The following is a 21,775-nucleotide window of genomic DNA, read 5'->3' as shown; positions in this document are numbered from 1 at the left end:
GGTCAGAGAGAGAGGGAGACACAGAATCCGAGCTGTCAGCACAGAGCCTGACGCGGGCTCGAACTCACGGACTGCGAGATCACAACCTGAGCCGAAGTCGGCCGCTTAACCAACTGAGCCACCCAGGCGCCCCTCCAACTTCTAATGATTGAAATGCCACCAGAGTTCAACCCTTCCTCCTCTACTCTTTTCTATCTACACTCACTACATTAATAATCTCATTCAGTCTTTCATTTTTATATAACAGCTTTGGGCTAAAGACTCCCGTATTGGAGTCTCCAGTACAGACCTGACTGAACTCCAGACTCATATATTCAAATGTTTACTCAATTTATATTATTGAATATGTAAAAGGTAGCTCAATCCTAACATGTCCAAAATAACTCCTAAATGCCCTCCCAATCTCACACACACACACACACACACACACACACACACACACACTTTTCCCTATTGCAATAGAATTCCCTATATGTGCAAATGTCAACATCACTGCTCAAGCCTAAAGTCTTGGGGTCATCCTTGACCCTCCCTTTCTCTCACCCAAACCCAATATCCAATAGCCTAGCAATTCCTGACAAGTCAATCTTCAAAATTTAGCCAGAATTTGGCCTCTTCTCACCACTCTCACTATTCCTACCCTAGTCTAAGTCACTATCTCTCCTGGATTACCGCAGTAAACTGTCTGGTCCTCCTTATTTTTACTTTGCCCTTCCATGCTACTGTATTTTGAATGGATGAAAGACAGTCCATTCTCAACACAGAAGACACTGACCTGTAAACGCATAAATCACATCACTCCACTACTCAAAATCCTTCAATGACTCCCCATCTAACTCGAGAGTAAAAGCCAAAATCCTGTAAGGCCCTATGTTATCTGCTCTGCCTTAACTCTCTGACCTCATCACCTAGTACCCTACCCTTCAACCACTCCATTGCACCTACACTCCCACACTAGCCTCCGAGATCATGAACACTTTCCTCAGTGTTTTTGGACTTCTGCCAGAAATGATCTTCTGGAAAGATATTTACATTGATGCACTCAAATCTGTATTCAAATGTCACCTACAAAATGAAGGCCTCCCTATCGACATCAGTAGTAACCCACCTCTACACTTTCTCTCTTTCCTGCCTATTCTCCTTAGCATTTGTTACTGTCAGCATTCAATAAATACTACATGTTTATCTTCTTTATCTCCCTCACTATAGTGAAAGTACCATAAGCACAGAAGTTTTTTGTTGTTGATTTCTTTTCATTGCTGTTGAGAACAGTAACTGGTCCACACTGGTCACAAAATGAATCCTTATTAAATCATGGATCATGTTTATTAATATGAAGATAGTCATTGAATGAAATATAACAGTGAAAAATTATAAATGTTAAATATTGAATGATGTATGAATGATTAAGTACTATATAAAGTACAGTATATAAAAGGAATATCATGCAGTCATTAAAAACTATCTGTTTCTAAGAGGAAGCCAGCCTACACATTATATTTGGCAATATATTTTAACAGTTGCTTCAGAGTGTTCAGACAGAAGCAAGCTGCCTTGATAAAACTGAAATTGTCTTTCTTTTTTACAAAATTTCACACGGCCTTTATAGAAAGATGAGCTACAGCTTTCGTTAGTCTTGATGGTGGAGTTAAGCAGCCAAAAGACAAACATAGGCTCCTCGTTCTGGCAACCAGAATTAACCAGTAATCATCTACTTTACCCCTCTTTTTCCCCCTCCCTTTTTCCTCCTCCCTTTCTACCAGGTACTAGCTCATGGAGTGCAATCGATGTCCTGAAGCAGTATAGGTATCATCCTTTCTGACTGTAGCCAAAGAGAAAATGGTGAAGCCTAGAGAGCACTGGGGGGGGAACTGGAAGCCCAGGCATTTAACACAATCTCTAGGCACCTAATAACTACCAAACTTCAGGGGAAGACTCTGGAAGAGTGTAATCAAATTAGTAGTATCATGTAGTAATAACAGCTATACCAATGAAAAACTCTTATCCCTAATTCCTGAAAATAAAAAATTAATTGATGATGAACTATACTTATGAAAGAGGTAGATTTTGTGATATTTAAAATATACAACAATAAAGCTGTTAAAAATTGATGAATAATTTGCACTACAACTTCTATCTTATTTTATTTATACACACATTGTGAGTTATTTATATTTTAAAAAGTAATATATTTTAACATTTTTTTATTGATTGGTTTATTTGTATTTACCATGACATAGTGGTTGCTTTTCAACTCTACCTTGGCCTGTCTCCCCAGCAGTTGTGACACCTTGATATCCTTGGGAGACTTAATGACTTAATGCACCATGGACTGAAAGAGTAGAGATTCTCAACCTGGGCTGCATGTTAGAATTATAAAGGGAGCTTTTAAAATATACTGTTGCTGGGGTGCCTGGGTGGCTCAGTCAGTTTAGCATCCAACTCTTGATTTTGGCTCAGGTCATGATCTCACTGTTATGAGAATGAGTACTGAATCGGGCTTTGCACTAAGTATGGAGCTGCTTGAGATTCTGTCTCTCTGATTCTACTGCTCACCATCTCCCTCTCTCAAAACAAACAAACAAGGGGCGCCTGGGTGGCTCAGCCGGTTAAGCGGCCGACTTCAGCTCAGGTCATGATCTCGCGGTCTGTGAGTTCGAGCCCCGCGTCGGGCTCTGTGCTGACAGCTCAGAGCCTGGAGCCTGTTTCAGAGTCTGTGTCTCCCTCTCTCTGACCCTCCTCCGTTCATGCTCTGTCTCTCTCTGTCTCAAAAATAAATAAACATTAAAAAAAATTTTTTAAACAAACAAACAAAAAGACAAAAAAAAAAAAACAACCCACAATAAAACATGATGCCAGGGCCTCACTCTAAACCAATGAAATTAGAACCTCTGGGGGTTGGGGGAAAGTTCCTCAAAAAACTAAACATAGCAGGGCATCTGGGTGGCTCAGTCAGTGAAGCAACCACCTCAATTTTGGCTCAGGTCATGATCTCACAGTTCATGAATTTGAGCCCCACGTCGGGCTCTGCGCTGACAGTACAGAGCCTGCTTGGGATTCTCTCCCACTCTCTCTGCTCCTCCCCCTCTCACTCTATATCTGTCTCAAAAATAAAGAAACATTAAAAAATATATATATAGAATTACCGTATGATCAAGCAATCCCACTTCTGGGTATGTCCAAAAGAAGTGAAAGCCAGGGACTCTAAGAGATATTTCATTATTCACAACAGCCAAAAGGTCAAAACAACCCAAGTTGTTATCCATTAACAGATGGATAACAAAATGTGGTATATACATACAATGGAATATTATTCAGCTTTAAAAATGGATATTCTGCTACATGCGACAACATGGATGAACCTGGGGGCCATTATGTGAAGCAAAATAAGCCAATTACAAAAGGACAAATACTATTATGATTCTTCTATGAGGATTACTCTTTGATTAGAGTAATCAAATTCATAGAGACATGAAGTAAAAGCTGATTATTGGGGGGGTTAAAGGGAAAAGGTGTTCAATGACAAATATTCAACCAAGTAAATTTTAAAAATAGAATTGGCTTTATTAATTGAGTCATGAATTGGGCAGCATCCCATCTACCAAATAGAGTGGTGCTCCATCAAGTTGCAGAAAAGGAAAGATTTTTAAAGGTAGAGAAGGAGGATAAAAAAGGAATTTAGCAAAGAATCCATTGTGTAAGGCACGGTCACCTTCCTGATGGTAACAGAAGGGGTCTATCAGTGAATTTCCTCGTACTGACCAGTAAATTCCATGTTGGCTAGTTAAAGGTTACATTGCTGGGGGTAGGGATGGGCAGAGAGGTTGAAACTGCAGTCAGGTTAGGTATTAAGTCTTGGCTTGCTGATGTGGGGCTCTTAATATAGTGGTTCCATTTGAGGTCTGTTGTTTTCTTTTTAACAGGGAATGGGGAGTTATTTAATGGGCATAGAGTTTCAGTTTGGGAAGATGAAAAATTCTAGAGATGGATGGTGGTGATGGTTGTACAACAATGTGAATGTACTTAATGCCATTGAACAAGTACACTTAAAAATGATTACAAAGAGGAGTGCCTGGGTGGCTCAGTCAGTTAAGTGCCTGACTTCAGCTCAGGTCATAATCACATGGTTCATGAGTTCAAGCCCCACATTGGGCTGGCAGCTCAGAGCCTGGACACTGCTTTGAATTCTGTCTCCCTCTCTCTCTGCCTCTCTCCCATTTGTGCACATGCTCTCTTTCTCTCTCAAAAATAAATAAACATTAAGAAAATGATTACAAAGATAAATTTTATGTTATGACTATTTTACCATATACACTCACACACACTTCAAATTCTTACCATGGCCCCTGGCTTCTTCTTTAATCTTATCACTTACCAATTCCTTCCCCTCATTAACAGGACTTCAGTGATATTAGCATCCCTGCTGAGCCGAGAACACACTAAGCATGTACTCCCTATCTGCTCTACGTGGCATGCATTTTCCTGTTTCAGGCCTTTGCTCAAATGGGCTCCAGAAAAAATGTAGAGGGTGAAAAATAATTTTCCCTCTACTGTTCTGAGTCCTGGTTGTGAACCCTGCAATAAAAGATTAACAAGAGAAAAACAGATTTATTAACATGTATGCCTCACGTATACATGGAGGATATTTAGAAAAAATTAGTAATTCACTGAGGTTGCTTAGAATTCAGGCTTAAATATCATCTTAATAGGGAAAGGGAAGTGGGAATGTAGGCGTCTCAGGGAAGAATGATTTTTAGGAAAGATGAATGAGCCCTTAGAAGAGTAGATGGGATATGATATTTTGACAAAATTCGTCTGGATATGGTCTCCACTTCTACTCTGGAAACCCCAGTGTTGGGGTTTATGACAACAGAGGGTTTTTTAAGATTTGTCTTTAGGCAAATAAAGGGAGCTCAGAGAAAGCTTCTGACCGCATTTGCTGTTTTTCAAGTGCCTACAGCTCAGAAATAATTAGTATACCAAAGCAGCAGTTTTTGAAGTGGCATGTCCTGAATACCTACATATTTTAGGGTGGTATATTGTTACCGTTCATTACAATGTAAACTTCATGACTACAGAGACTTTATTTACTGCTGTGAAAAAGCCACATAATAGTAAACAGTTGTTCAATAATGTTTACCTTTTCTATATCATATACACAGTACCTGTATAATTAAGATTTTAATTTCGAAAGACAAAAAAACCCTGTATTACTTAAATTCTTCGATATCAACACTTAACATTCAAAAGAAAAAAATGCACAAGAAACATGAAGCTTAATAGGGAGCACTGGAGGCCAGTTACCGAGATATGGGTGAGAGGTGTTGGGTTTTCAGCTGCCCTTATCCACTGCTTCTAAGATACTCTGTCCAAAACAAGAGAGAACCACCTCCCATACGAAGGGGAGCTAACAAAACCAACACCTTCCTAAGTATCAACTACAAGCATTCAGAAAGGCCTACAGACAGGATGACGTGTGTTTCTGGTGTCCCTCCAGACAGTGCAGCTTCCTCACTTGTGGCCAAGTGCCCATCTCAGACCTCCAGGGCTGGAGCGCAACCCGGGTCTCTCTGGTCCGCATCTCTATGGTTGGGAAGCGAGAAAGCCGGAAGTGGGCCGCCGGTGGGGGAAGGGAGCGAGGGGCGGGGCCGCGAGGGGCGGGGCCGCTGCCACCACCTCCGCTGCGGACCGAAACGAGATGGCGGCCACTGAGGGGGTCGGAGAGGCTGCGCGGGGTAGCGCGTCCGGTCAGCCGGAGCCGCCGCCGCCCCAGCCGCACCCTCCGCCACCCCAGCAGCAGCAGCCCCAGGAAGAAGCTATGGCGGCTGAGTCCGGAGAAGCGGTGGCGTCCCCTATGGACGACGGGTTCCTGAGCCTGGACTCGCCCACCTATGTCCTGTACAGGTAACGCCCACAGCAGGGCCGCCGCGGCGGAGGCCCTTCCCTTGAAGGCGTGTGCTCAACCCGGCTGGCGGTTCCGGGTAGGCTCCTCTGGCCTCAGCTTGTCCGGCCGAAGTTTCCGCCGCTTCCCTGGCCGGCCGGCCGGCCGGGGTAGGGGGGCGCGCTCAGCGGGATCGGGGCCCGCTCGCGGCCCTCGCGCTCTTTTCGGGGTTGCTTTTTCCCGGAGTCAACGTTGTCACCTAGAGACAGAGGGGAGAACAGAGAGCAAACAGCGTAGAAACTGCAACACACTGGACAACACTCTTTCTTAGGCTGTTTGGGTGTGATTCAGGAATTCAAGAAATATCCCGCTCTCTTGCATGCTCCCACAACGCTAGCCTGATAATCTGAGTACCGAAGGGTTTGAGTGCTGTTTAATAGCCGGGCAGGAAATAATTATTTAAATATAAATAAGGTCCGGATTTGCTCACTTTAAAAACAAGGTGTAAGGGCTTCCCAGAAGTTTGCACTGTTAAAGTGGAGACAGCTAGTGTAAGGTCTTGAAGGTCTGGGACATTTTCATTCAACATTTTCTTTAATATTTTAGCGCCTACCATCAGGCACCGAGTTTAGGCTATAAAACTGAAAAGGTATTTGTTCTTAAGTTGTGTAATACATCCCTACATCACCTCCTACATAATACAAGAGGTGTGCAGTAGCCAGTATAGGGTACTTTGTAACTTTCTTGCTTTTTCTCCCCAGTCTCATCCCTGTCAGTTCTTTGCTTTCTGGTAATGCCAGTTCCCTGGTTGCAATGAACTTGCAAAGACAATGGAGAAATCCTTGTGACTTATTTTTCCTTTGTCTTGTTTTTTTTCTTATGCAGTTCTAGGTAAACCCATTAGATAGCTTATTTGCCTTGGTTTTATGAATGAGTGAAAGTCACTATCCAGATTTTGTTATTGGAGTTTTACTCATTTAATTTGGCTGTGGTAGCCCCATAATCCTCACACCTCCTCTCTGAATTGTAAAATATTCAGCTGCTTCACTTGGCTGTGTCTGATTTTTCAGTGACTAAATGATAGCCTTACCTTTCTCGTGCCACTCCCCCAGTCTCTAGGTCTCACTTCACAACTTCAAGATTGAGTAGATGCCACAGAATCTTTGCTGCCAGTAGCTGATCAGTATAGAGAAGTAAAAGATGAGTGGAAGGAAAAGAATATAAGTAAAAGAGTGGTTAAGACAAGTTTGGGCAGTTTGTACAGAAATATCTATAAGCACCCTTTGGTGCCGCTAAAATGTTCTTTTAGCATTTATAATGAGAAGTAGGTTTCAGTGAATGCTTACTGTATGTATTACTTACTATATATATATATATATATATATATATATATATATTAGTATATATATGTAATATATTTACTAGCCATGTGCTTACTGTTAAACACATTTAAGTGCTTAATGTGTTATCTCATTTAGTCCTCCAAACAGTCTTCTAAGGCTGGGTAGTGATAGCATCTCCATTTTATCAGTGAAGAAACTGAGGCCCAGAGAGATTAAGTAAGTTTCTCAAGGTCACACAGCTGGTAAGTGGTAGAGCCTACATTCTAAATCAGACAGTTGTCAGGTTCCAGAGCCTGCTCTGTAAAGACCAACTGGACCCCCTCGCAGTATACAGTAAACTAATAGTGTTTACTTTGATTTTAAAATGTGAGTTCCTAGCAAATTGTTATTCAATGTTTATAAATGCTGACTAACTGCAAAAAGTCTCATTAAACCAATGAACTGAATTGATTTCTAGGGTAAAACTACTGTGTACCTACTGCAAAAAAACATGTTTTTCCACTTCTATAAAAACTTTAAATTTGGGAACTATTGTTTGAAAAACATGTTTTTCCACTTCTATAAAAACTTTAAATTTGGGAACTATTGTTTGATTAATTTCAGTGACAGATTTTCGTTTTTCTTTATGTTACTTTAAAAGTTTAATATGTAAAGCAAAATGGCAAAACTTGGTAATGAAGAATCCAACCACAATTACATTAATGTATTTATAATTGGCTAATATGGATGCAAGTGTAATTGTTGCTATTGTTAAAAACACCAGAGTTGTTCTTTCTTCTTATGTGTTTGAATACAATCACTGAAAAAATATATTTATTTCAGGGACAGAGCAGAATGGGCTGATATAGATCCAGTGCCGCAGAATGATGGCCCCAATCCAGTGGTCCAGATCATTTATAGTGAAAAATGTAAGTTTATTTTTATTAGGAAAAAGTCTATAAGTCAAACTTAGTAGCAGAGTTGAAATTGACAACTATATGGCTAGGTAGATGACAGGTTTTTGTCTAATAAAGATTTAAATGACTTAAGCTAATACTGTTTTTTATAATTCATTTTCATGGTTAAAACTTTCATTTTGTCCAAAGAATGGACATATCCTAAGTATAAATAATGAATAATACATTATAATATGTAATAGCTACAATATGGTTATGCTTTTCATTTACTGTGTAATCTGCACACAGGATACAGCATAAATGAGTTATTGTTTTATGTAGAATAAACTTAGGTTGCTGAAACTTGCGCATTTTGAAATATATTTCAGCAGTGAAGTGCTAGGCTCGGTTGGAATACATTTACTGACATTAAAATGAGTGGATTATTTTCTTTGACAAAGTATCATTCTTTCATAATGAATGTGAATGAAAATGCTTTGTAAATTGAAGGTCATGCAAATGTTAATTGTTAGTTGTTCTTCTAAGAAAGGATAGATGAATAAAATGGAATGCTAGTTTTGTATTTTTGTGTGCGTGTATAATTCTGATTTAAATTAGTTCTGCCCCCCACCCCAAACCTCATATCTTTTCTGTGTGCGTATATATGTTTCAGTTAAAGCTCTGTTATCCAAGATCATTCCTTTTTTAGGAAAAGCATTTATTGTACTTTTCTGATTATGAAGTAATGCCAAGAAATGTTTGAAAAGCAAGAATAATGGTCTGAAGGTTTGACCTATCAAATATGAAAATGTAGTACTAAAAATAACGTGTGGAACTAGTGCAGAAATAAATAGATTTGGTAAGAAATCTAAAAATAGATAAGCATAGATGGGAACTTAATATTTGATAAAAAGAACATCTTGTAACTGTATGAAAAGATGGATTAATCAGATTGGTTTTGCAGCAGTTGTCTATGCATTTGGATATAAGCAAAATTATATCCTTGTTTCATGTCTTATGTGGAAATTACAGATGAATTAAACTTCTAAAACAAGACTAAACATACTAGGAGCAAACAAAAGAATAATCTTTTGTTCTTTTGGTGAAGAAGGTATTATTAGGCAAGATGTAAAACTCAGAATTGAGGAAAAGATCAGAAGATGTAACTGCATAAATGCAAAACTTTCACATGATGAAGAGAGATGATACAAAGATAGAATTCGTGAGAAGAGATCTGTGAAGAAATGTTAACCTCACTAGTAATCAGAGAAGTGAAAACCACAACTTTTTCAGATTCATGAGGTCACTAACAAAGATGTTGGAAAAATAAACTGATTCATACATTTCTCATTATGTTAAAAATTATTTAATAAAACCTTTTTTTGCAGGCTGAAAAAATTAACGTTTAAAATTCTTACATATATCATGATTAGAAACTACAAAGGAAAAGATAGAGAAATATGAGTTGTCAATCAAAAATTGATAGGTATATATATCAAAATTTAAAATCTGTACAAGTGAAGACACCCTGAATAAGTTAAAAGGGAAACAGCAGTATGGGAAAAGATACAACATATGAAACAGAATTGATATTCATAACTTTGTAAGGAATTCTTACAAAAGGTTAAGGAAATAGGCAACCTAATAAAAAAATAGACAAAGGGTATATGAACTGGTAGTTTACAGAAGAGAAAATTTCGTTGGCTTTGAATTTTTTTTTTTTTTAATGTTTTTACTTAATTTTGAGACAGAGAGAGACAGAGCATGAGCAGGGGAGAGGCAGACACAGAATCCGAAGCAGGCTCCAGGCTCTGAGCTGTCAGCACAGAGCCCAATGCAGGGCTTGAACTCACAGACTGTGAGATCATTACCTGAGCTGACGTCGGACGCTTAACCAACTGAGCCACCCAGGCGCCCCAAATTCCATTGGCTTTTAAAGAGGAGGAAAAGTCCATTATCATTAGGAATGAAAGATACACAAAATAAAATGGGCATGTTATTTCCCGAACACACATTAAAAGGCAAAAATTAAAACTATCTTATGATATCAGGTATTAGGACACGAATGGATGCATATATTTCAGATGATAATTTTCATGTTTAGCCATTTTGGGGTTTGGTTTGTCTAGTAAAACTGGAAAATACTCATATCATAACCTTGAAATAATGCTTCTAATGATACATTCTGGGTACACTCTGACATATGACATCAGAAGATGTACTAGGAGGTTAAGAACACAAACATTAGAGACAGAACAACTGGTTTAAAAAAAAATCCTTTTTTTTTTTTTTTTTTTTTTTTTTTTTAAGAGAGAGAGGGTACAAGTGAGCCAGGGCAGAGAGAGTGAGGGGGAGAGAGAGAGAGAGAGTCGCACTAGGGGCAGAGGTGGGGGTGGGAAAAGAGAGAGGGAAGGAGCTCACGGTGGGGGGGGGGGGGGGGTGTGCTCATGTTCACCAGAGGCATAGCAGAAGCTCATCGGAAGCAGGGCTTGTAAGCTCACCTGAAGTGGGACTCAAACTCGCTAACTGTGAGATTATGACCTGAGCTGAAGTCAGATGCTTAACTGACTGAGCCACCCAGATGCCCAAACTGGTTTAAATTCTAACTTCATCATTTTATTGGCTCTATAACTTTGGACAAATTATTTAACCTCTCTTTACCATTATTTCCTCCTAGGTAAAATGAGGATAATAATAACTGCAGTTGACTCTTGAATACATGAGAGTTAGGGGAGCTGACCCCCCCCAACTCAGTTGAAAATCCACATATAACTTTGGACTCCTCAGAAGCCTAGCCTACTGTTGCTGGCAGTCTTTCTTTAATAACATAAATAGTCGACTAACACATATTTTGTACGTTAAATGTATTATATACTGTATTCTTACAATAGATTATGCTAGAGAAAAAATGTTATTAAGAAAATCATAAAGAGGGATGCCTAGCTGGCCCAGTCTGTAGAGCATGTGACTCTTGATCTAGGGGTCATGAGTTCAAGCTTCACGTAGGGGTATAGTTTACTTAAAAAAGAATTCATAAAAGAAAATGCAGTACTGTATTTATTGAAAAAGTCTGTGTATAAGTGGACCTGTGCTGTCCAAACCCATGTCGTTTATTGAGTAAGTTATACACATAAAATAATAAAACCTCTCTGGCTCAGAGTAAGTACTATATGGTTTATTTAAATCTGTAACATTTTTTGAGAAAGCATAATCTTGGAAGCCACTTATATATGTGTGTTTTGGAAAGTGGATAAATAAAATGTATCATTGTCATACAGTTGAGTACTAGATAACCATTAACAGGATCTAGATTATTTATAACATGCACAGATCTCAGAAACAGTGTTGAGTGAAAAAAGCCACGTATGTTTCAGAAGCTTTGGATAGGACATTATATTAAGTGTGTAATTTTTATTTTATATTTTTTAATGTTTATTTTTGAGATACAGAGTGCCATTGGGGGAGGGGCAGAGAGAGAAGGAGACAGAGGATCCAAAGTGGGATCTGTGCTGACAGTAGCAAACCTGATGTGGGGTTTAAACTCACAAACTGTGAGATCATGACCTGAGCTCAACTACCTGAACCGTCCAGGTGCCCCTTAAATGTGTAATTTTTAGTTTAGAGAATACTTTAATATTGAAAACTACAGGAAAAAAAATCTAATGAATATAAAATTCTATTTGTATAACCCCAGATTCATTTATAAGCCTATCGGTTTGGCATATATAGTTGTAAGGCTGAATATTCTATTTCTACTTGTAGAATTCTGCCCCCCAAAAAGGCATTCATATGTAAATTATGCCATGGCCTTTGTATGGAATGAATAGTGGACAAAGAGTGTTGTAGATGTGTATATGGAAGAACATATAATTGAGGAGGAGAATGGCAAAATGAAAAGCAGTGTGAATATTAATATAACAATTTCATTAAAAATAAGTAACTGGGGTGCCTGGCTGGCTTAGTCTATAGAGCATTGACTCTTGACGGGTCATGAGTTCAAGACCCATGTTGGTCATAAAGATTACTTAATTAAAAAGAAGAATTTAAAAAAAACAACTATGTTTATATGCTTAGAAAAATGTCTGGTAACTACCAGTACCCTTGAAAGAAATCCAGTGCATTGGAGAGTGGCATTGAAGTGGGGGAAACTTCATGTACTTTTATATTGTTTACAATGTTTGCATGGAATATGTATTTCTTTCTAGTTAGAAATGTTTTTTAAAGTAAAACGTGCTCATTGTAGAAAATTTTGAGTATTAAAAATCAAAAGAAGAGTCTCATCATCAAGAAATAACTACTGTTGGGTCGCCTGGGTGGCTCAGTTGGTTAAGCGTCCGACTTCAGCCCAGGTCATGATCTCCTCTGTGGGTTCAAGCCCTGTGTTGGGCTCTGTGCTGACAGCTCAGAGCCTGGGTCCTACTTCGGATTCTGTATCTCCCTTTCTGTCTGCCCCTCCCCACTCACACTGTCCGTCTCTCTCTCTCTCTCTCTCTCTCTCTCTCAAAAATAAACATTAAAAAAAAAAAAAACCAGAAAGAAAGAACCACTGTTGGGCTCTCTCTCGGTTAAGCATCCGACTCTTGATTTCATCACAGGTCATTATCTCACGGTTTGTGAGTTCGAGCCCTGCATCAGGCTCTGCACTGGTGGAGCAGAGCCTGCTTGGGATTCTCTCTCTCTGCCCCTCCCCCACGCACTCTGTTTCTTTTTCTGTCTCTAGAATAAGTGAATAAACTTCAAAACAAAACAAAACACTGTTACCCTCAACAAAGTAGGTTTAGAGGGAACATACCTGAACATAATAAAGCCCATATATGAAAAACCCATACCTAGTATCATCCTCAGTGTGGAAAAACAGGGCTTTTCCTGTATGGTCAAGAACAAAACAGGGATGTCCACTCACCACTTCTATTCAACATGGTACTGGAAGTCCTAGCGACAGACAACAAAACGAAATAAAAGGCATCCACATTGGTAGGGAAGAAGTAAAACTTCCACTATATGTGGATGCCATGATACTATATATAGAAAACCTGATCATCAAAAAACTGTTAGAACTGATAAACAAATTCAGCAGAGTCACAGGATACAAAATCGATGTACAGAAATTGCATTACAATACACCAGTGATGAAGCTGCAGAAAGAGAAATTAAGGAATCATTCCCATTTACAATTGCACCAAAAACAATAAGATACCTAGGAATAGACATAACCAAAGAGGTGAAAGACCTGTACTCTGAAAAACTATAGAACACTGATGAAAGAAATTGAAGATGACACAAAGAAATGGAAAGACATTCCATGGATTGGAAGAACAAATATTGTTAAAATGTCTGTTCTTCCCAAATACCCAAAACAATCTATATATTTAATGTAATCCCTATCAAAATGCCAACAGCATTTTTCACAGAGCTAAAATAATCCTAAAGTGTGTATGGAACAACAAAAGATGCCAAATAGCCAAAGCAGTCATGAAAAAGAAAAGCAAACCTGGAGGCGTCACAATTCCATACTTCAAGTTCTATTACAAAGCTGTTGTAATCAAAATAGTATGGTACTGGCACAACAGTAGACACACAGATTGGGGCACCTGTGTGGCTCAGGTAAACGTCTGACTCTTGATCTCTACTCAGGTCTTGATCTCAGGGTAGTGAGTTCAAGCCCTGTGTTGGCTCCGTCCTTGACATGCAGCCTACTTAAAAAAAAAACAACAGACACACAGATCAGTGGAACAGAATAGAAAACTCAGAAATGAATCTGCAGTTATATGGTCAATTAATCTTCAACAAAGCAGGAAAGAATATCCAATGGGAAAAAGACTTGTCTCTTCAACAAATGGTGGGAAAACTGGACAGCTACATGAGAAAGAATGAAATGACTACTTTCTTACACCCTTCACAAAAATAAATTCAGAATGAATTATAGACCTACATGTGAGACCTGAAACCATAAAAATCCTAGAACATAGGCAATAACTTCTTTGACATTGGCTGTAGCAACTTGTTTTTAGATGTCTCCTGAGGCAAGGGAAACAAAGGCAAAAATAAACTATTAGGACTTCATCAAAATCCAAAGCTTCTGCACAGTGAAGGAAACAATAAAATTAAAAGGCAACCTATGGAATGGGAGGAAATATTTGCAAATGACATGTCTGATACAGGGTTAGTATCCAAAATATATAAATAACTAAACCAAAAAAGTGAATAATCCATTAAAAAATGGACAGAAGACGAGTAGAGATTTTTTCAAAGAAGACAAACAAATGGCCAACAGACACATGAAAAGATAATATCACTTATCAGGGAAATGCAAATCAAAACTATAATGAGATATCACCTCACAATAGAATGGCTAAAATCAACACAAGAAACAGCAGGTGTTGGCGAGGATGGGGAGCAAGTGGAACCTTCTTGCACTGTTGATGGGAATGCAAACCAATACAGCTACTCTGGAAAACAGCATGGAAGTTCCTCAGAAAATTAAAAATAGAATCACCCTACAGTCCAGTGCTCATACTACTAGGTATTTATCCAGAGAATACAAAATACTAATCATAGGGTTACATGCATCCTGATGTCTGTCGCAGCATTATTTACAATAGTCAAATTGTGGAAGCAGCCCAAGTGCCCATCAATCGATGAGTGGATAAAGAAGATGTGGTAAAGGGCACCTGGGTGGCTCAGTCAGTTAAGCATCCGACTTTGGCTCAGGTCATGATTTCAGTTTAGGAGTTCGAGCCCCACCTTGGGCTTTGCGCTGATAGTGCAGAGCCTGCTTTGGATTCTCTTTCTCCCTCTCTCTCTGTCCCTTCCCTGCTCATGCTCTCTCAGAAATAAACATTAAAAAGAATAAATTAAAGAAAAAGATGTAAATATACACAACAGAATATTACTGAGCCACATTTGCAATGACATGGATGGAGCTAGAGAGTATTATGCTAAGCAAACTAAGAGAAAGATACCATATGATTTCATTCATAATTGGTATTTAAGAAACAAATGAGCAAAGGAAAAAAAAAAAAAAGGCAAACCAAGAAACAGACTCTTAACTGTAGAAAACAAACTGACAGTTTACCAGAGGGGAGGTGGGTAAAGGGATAGGTTAAGTAGGTGATGGGGATTAAGGAATGCACTTGTGATGAGTACTAGCTGATGTCTGGAAGTATTGAGTCATCATATTGTACACCTGAAATTAATATTATACGGTGTGTTAACTAACTGGAATTTAAAAACTTTAAAAAAAAAAGAATGTTCTTGATGACACAGTAAGTTACCAGTTTAAAAAAAAAAAAAAAGATGGGCATCTGGATGGCTCAGTAGTTAAGCTTCTGACTTCAGCTCACGTCATGATCTTGAGGTTCATGAGTTCAAGCCCCACATCAGGCTCACTGCTGTCAGCACAGAGCCCGCTTTGGATCTTCTGTCCCCCTGTCTCTCTGCCCCTGCCCCACCTGTGCACACTGACATGCTCTCTCAAAAATAAATAGACATTTTAAAAAAAGAACCACCGTTAATATTTGGTATATAGCCTTGTACTCATCTGTGAATGTTTCTGCAAAATTGGTTTCATATTGCATATATGTGCATGTGTGTATGTTTTATATGTGTAGATATGTGTGTACATAAAATAATGTATATATACATTGTATATAGAGTTAATGTGTTATAAGCATTTTGTTATAACTTGAAAATTATTTGGGAGCTTGGTTCTTAGTGCATAATATTTCATAGTTATTTGCCACTTATGTTTCCAAATTTTATTCTGGTATGATTTAAATTCAACCTTTCAAGGATAGTGTTTAGGGGTGCCTAGGTGGCTCAGTCAGTTAAGCGTCTGCCTTCAGCTCAGGTCATGGTCTTGTGGTCTGTGGGTTCGAGCCCCGCGTCGGGCTCTGTGCTGACAGCTCAGAGCCTGGAGCCTGTTTCAGATTCTGTGTCTCCCTCTCTCTCTGACCCTCCCCTGTTCATGCTCTGTCTCTCTCTGTCTCAAAAATAAATAAACGTTAAAAAAAAAGATTTAAAAAAAAAAAAAGGATAGTGTTTAGAAGTAGGTAACCTTTTTATGTCTCAGAATTTTTTTTTCAATATTTATTTATTTTGAGAGAGAGAGCACAATCAGGGGAGAGGCAGAGAGAGGAAGAAGAGAGAGAATCCCAAGCAGGGTCCACACCAACCGCCAGTGCAGAGCCCGATGCAGCACTTGAACCCTTGTGAACTGTGAGATCTGACCTGAGCCAAAACCAAGAGTCGGATGCTTAACCAACACAGCCACCCAGGCACCCCATGTCTCAGAATTTGTAAAGAGTTGTAATTGTTTAATATACATATATAGTATGTATTTAATATATATGTATATTGTAATTGTTTAATATATATATTTAAATGTTTATTATTAAAAAAAATTTTTTTTTTAAGTTTATTTATTTTTGAGAGAGTGAGACAGAGCACGAGTGGGGAAGGAGCCAAAAGAGAGAGGGAGACAATCTGAAGCATGCTCCAGGCTCTGAGCTGTCAGCACAGAGTCTGACACGGGGGCTTGAACCCACAAACCCCAAGATCATGACCTGAGCTGAAGTCAGACACTTAACTGACTGAGCCATCCAGGCACCCCTATTTTTTTATTTTTGAGAGATAGAGTCTGAGCAGGGGAGGGCAGAGAGAGGGAGAGACAGAATCCGAAGCAGGCTCCAGGCTCTGAGCTGTCAGCACAGAGCCTGACGTGGGGCTTGAACTCACAGACTGTGAGATCATGACCTGAGCTGAAGTCAGACGCTTAACTGACTGAGCCACCCAGGTGCCCCAGATCTGTAATTGTTCATGTTCTTCTCTGATAATTTCACTTTGGGGGCTTTAGTCTAAGGAAACAGTATGTGCACGTATGCATTATATATGTAACTTAAAAAAATTTTTAGTGAGAAGTCATTGGAAGCTTAAAACAGTGATTTTTATAAAACAAAATTGTAAATGATCCACATTGCCAGTAACAGACTGGTTAGGCAAACTAGGATATATAGATATGGTTTTTATACATAATCTGTTAAAAGTTTTTGAATTACCAGTAGCTGGAAAATTATACAGTATTAAGAAAAATCGCATAGCATGTCCACATACGTTTTTAATTGTGGAAAAAAGTATTTAGGAGTGTTTACCACATTTTTTTTTTTTTTAATAATGTGTGTTGGGCTATAATCTGTTCTGTGCCATAGCACAAACTGTGTTATGAGGGCATTTCAGCTGTAGTATCTACTAGTTCATTTTGATTAGTGGCATGGCCTTTGGCATCAGTCTAGATTTGGGTTTAACTTCTGTCTGCAAGATACACTGACCCATTGTGAACTTGTTGATCTCTCTGAGCCTCAGTTTCTCTTGTGGAAAATGGGAATACATCAGGTTAATATTTGTCAAAGTCTAAGTTTCTTCAGTTAAGAGATTGGCAAAGATGAGAAGTTTTAATATATTAGTGAGGATATGGAAAAAAATAGGCTATTCATACATTCTTGGAGGGAATATATATATATTGATCAGATCTTTTTTAGAGCTTAATTTTGCAATACCTGTGAGCATCAACAGTGCACATCACCTTGATGCAGTAATTCTACTTATAGGAATTTATCTTAACAGATGTGCTGAATTTGCACATGCACACAAAAGCATACAGTCGTACTCAGGACAGCAAAAGAATGAGATATTCATTGATAGGGGATGAGTTAAATAGAATTTGAGTACCATACAGTGAAATGCTCTGCAGCATACGGTGAACTTTGTAATGGAATATTATGTCTTCCCATCTCTGTTCCTCAGTGTATTCATAAATAAGCATATATTTTTAACTGAGTAGCATGCTGCTCCATTTCTTCCTGTTTTCACCTAATAGTCATAGCAGTTATTCCGTATGTGTATGTACCATAGCAGCCTCATTACTAATGACTGCATAGTATGTCGTTGTATGAGTGTGCCATAATGGACTTAGCCCAATGTTTACTAATGGAAAGATTATTTGTTTCCAGTTTTCATTGCCTTTTTTTTTTTTTGAAGCCAGTCAGATTTATCAGTGGGTGGTTATATACCAACTTTAGTAAGTTCTCATTAACCTATTACCATCAGACCAGCCTTTTAAATTTTTCTTATGTAATCAAATACCCAGTAAATTTCCTTGGATGCTTTGGGTGTGTATGAGAGTGTATTTGTAAGAAAACTTCCTAGAACTGGAACAGTAGTTCCAATTGATTCAATGAGTATGTAAATTTTACACTACCTTTAATAATGTGTGAATGAAAAAAGCAAGGCCCAGAACATAGAGTGTGATGTGATCTCATTTATTTTTTTTTTTTTTTAAGATTTTCAAGTAATCTCTGTACCCAACATTGGGCTCAAACTACAACCCCAAGATCAAGAGAGCTAGCCATGTTCCCCACTGTGATCATTTGTATTAAAAAATGGGAGGATGGATTTAGAACATATATTTGTATATCCATAGAATGTATTTGGAAGGATACAGTAGAATCAGTTAACAGTGGTTGCTTCTGTGGAGAAGGACTGGGAATTTAGTCAAATTTAGTGTGAACTTTTTTATACTATTTGAATTTTCTACTATCATGTACATTGCTTTTTCACTTATAAAACTGACAAAATGTGAGAAAAGTAGTAACTGAATATATTTGAATATATGCACTTTAATTTTACTTTAATGCATTAGGTCTTTTGGAGATTTGGAGTCTGGCATTAACCCCTGTACATACACATGAGCAGGAGGCACAGTTACACATATATTATGGCTGTGACACTAAAGCATTCTCAAGGTGGCATTCACATAGTCATTTGACTTTCTTTTGTTTATTGTTATAAATGATACACATGCAGTATCTTTCCTCATAAGATAGAACAGCATTTTGTATTATAGTGCTAAGTTTAAACAAGAAAGATAGTCCTAATGCAACGGTGTGCTCTCTCCCCAGTTAGAGATGTTTATGATTATTTCCGGGCTGTTCTGCAGCGTGATGAAAGAAGTGAACGAGCTTTTAAACTAACCAGAGATGCTATTGAGTTAAATGCAGCAAATTATACAGTGTGGTAAGTAAAACTCATCATTAATATTTCCCACATAAATGTCTCATGTTTTAGTTCAGATGGCTCTTTTTTTTCCTTAACTAAACTTCAGTTGTTATCAAAATAATAATTCATGCTATGAGTTTAAAAGTCAGAGACTGAATGTAAAATGACATCCTCTGCCCCCTTCCTTCTCACTACCAGGGTCCCACTCCCCAGAGGCAAGAACTCTTAGCTGTTTTTTCTTTTTTTTTCAACGTTTTTTTTTTTTATTTTTTTTTTATTTTTGGGACAGAGAGAGACAGAGCATGAACGGGGGAGGGGCAGAGAGAGAGGGAGACACAGAACCGGAAACAGGCTCCAGGCTCCGAGCCATCGGCCCAGAGCCTGACGCGGGGCTCGAACTCACGGACCGCGAGATCGTGACCTGGCTGAAGCCGGACGCTTAACCGACTGCGCCACCCAGGCGCCCCATTAGCTGTTTTTTCTTAAGCTAACCTGTATATTCTAAATATGCTGACCCACATTTTATAGTATTTCAGAGTATTCCTTTTAACAGATTGCTTTTTTTGGTTTAGTTTCATTTTCTTTGTGCCAGGAAGTAATTTGTCTCCCATGTGCTCTGATATGTATAAAATGTGTCATTTCTGCTGAATACAACAGGTAATCCTTCAGCTCCTTTTTTGCTTCTTCACCTGTACATCTAGTTTGGGCACTGTACATCTCGTCTTCAGCTCTTTCGTGCGTTCATGATCCTATTTCCAGACCTGACCCTCTTTCTCTTTATTGATTTACTCTCATTTTACTGACCACATTCTTGAATAGAAGAGAACTTATAAAAGGATGTGTGGAAAAACATTTTTGAGATTTTGTACATTGAAAAGTGTCTTAATAGAGGCTCTTCTCAATTTTATTAGTAGAATTCTAGATTAGAAATATTTTCCTTCAGAATTTTAAAGATGTTTTTCTATTTCCTTTAGCCTCTATTGAGAAGAGTCATTACTTCACGTTTAAACCTTTTTAGTAGGTCCAGGGAATTTTTTTTTTATGTTCTTTTGATAATTCCCTCTCTCTTTCCTCTGTTTTCTCTTTCTGGAATGTTTTTTTAAGTCACGTGGTATCTTTTTTATTGCTTTTTCTTATTTTCATTTCTTTGTCTTTTCATTTACATTTGTGTTATTTCTTCAACATTATCTTCTGACTGTGTCTGTGCTCAAAAATTTCTTAATATCCAAAAGCTCTTTTTTGTTCTCTGAATTTTTTTTAATAGCATCTTATCTTTTCATTGATGTGTGACATACTTTCATTTTTTTGTGTTTGTTTTGGTCTCTTTCTTTCATGTAAATATTTTTTTCAAATCCTTGACTCTCCTTTCAAACTTATAATGGAGGCAGGACAAATCCTGATTGGAAGCTCTGTGTGTGGCAGGACTTGTCGACGGGCGGGCTTCACTGTGAGGTTAGTGAGTGGAGATGTGGCTGTTTTGTGTGAAATCTTTACATGTCAGCAGTTCTCCATCTTTTCTTGTGGCTAGTTTGTTCCTCCAGAGAAGAGTCGTCTGGTTATTGCCTCAGGAGTATGTGTTTGGCTGCCACAGTTCTGGGGGTCAGGCAGGGGAAGATGGGTTGGGTGGGGGTTCTCAAACGTTTAGTATATCAACATTTTACGTTTCCTTGTTTCACCCTATATTCCTTTTCCTCACCCTATATTCCTGTGTCTGTTAATTCCTTTCTGCTTCAGATTTTTCCAGAGAATAAAGCCACTTATGTCTTGCCAGGTTTAAAAAAACGAAACAAAACATGGTTTCTTCTCCTGTGTGTCTCCTTTACATTCACACAGAACCCTTCACTTCTGACATTTCTAGTCAACAATGGCTATGGGTTTTTCCCCTACCAAGCAATTTTCTCTGATACCAGTTGTGTATCCTACAATTTAACTCAGTTCTGACATTGTCTACCTGACATTGTGTACATACCTGAGATTCAGATAGCATCAGATCCCCCAGGTTTAAGGGCTCAGTCCCACAAGACTGCCCCCTATTTCAGATACTTAGTGCAAGTCCATTTGTCACCTGTGCTTCTTTTTTTTTTTTTTTTTAACGTTTATTTATTTTTGAGACAGAGAGAGACAGAGCATGAACGGGGGAGGGGCAGAGAGAAAGGGAGACACAGAAACGGAAGCAGGCTCCAGGCTCTGAGCCATCAGCCCAGAGCCCGACGCGGGGCTCGAACTCACAGACTGTGAGATCGTGACCTGAGCTGAAGTCAGACGCTTAACCCACTGAGCCACCCAGGCGCCCCTGTCACCTGTGCTTCTAACTGATGGGCTATAAATCAGAGGTTCCCATGACCCCTTCTTAGGGTTCAGTTAATTTGCTACAGTGGCTCATAGAACTCAGGAAAACAGTTACTTATGTTTAACAGTTTATTAAAGGATGTGATAAAAGATACAGATGAACAGCCAGATAAACAGATACATAGGGCAAGGTCTGGGAGGGTCCCAAGCTGAGGGTCTTTTGTCCTTGTGGAGGGTATGTCCTCTCCTAGAACATGAATGTGTTCACCCACCTAGAAGCTCTTCAAACCCCCTAGTATTGGGATTTTATAGAGGTTCCCTCATATAAGCATGGT

General features: G+C 38.6%; 1 protein-coding gene across 1 annotated transcript in view; it reads left to right on the top strand.

Annotated features, from left to right (window-relative positions):
• The first annotated feature begins 5,658 nt into the window (after positions 1 to 5,658).
• Positions 5,659 to 21,775, top strand: part of FNTA (farnesyltransferase, CAAX box, alpha) — a 34,028-nt gene continuing 17,911 nt past the window's right edge. Inside the window, exons 1-3 of the mRNA XM_058720480.1 lie at positions 5,659 to 5,904; positions 8,047 to 8,132; positions 19,055 to 19,169. Of these exons, the coding sequence (XP_058576463.1) occupies positions 5,699 to 5,904; positions 8,047 to 8,132; positions 19,055 to 19,169 (407 nt within the window). The 5' untranslated portion in view covers positions 5,659 to 5,698. The remainder of the gene's footprint in view (positions 5,905 to 8,046; positions 8,133 to 19,054; positions 19,170 to 21,775) is intronic.

This window comes from Neofelis nebulosa, chromosome 3 (assembly GCF_028018385.1).
Source record: "Neofelis nebulosa isolate mNeoNeb1 chromosome 3, mNeoNeb1.pri, whole genome shotgun sequence".
NCBI classification, from domain to species: domain Eukaryota; kingdom Metazoa; phylum Chordata; class Mammalia; order Carnivora; family Felidae; genus Neofelis; species Neofelis nebulosa.
The sequence above is the reverse complement of the archived record's forward strand: the minus strand, read 5'-3'. Positions and strand labels throughout refer to the sequence as shown.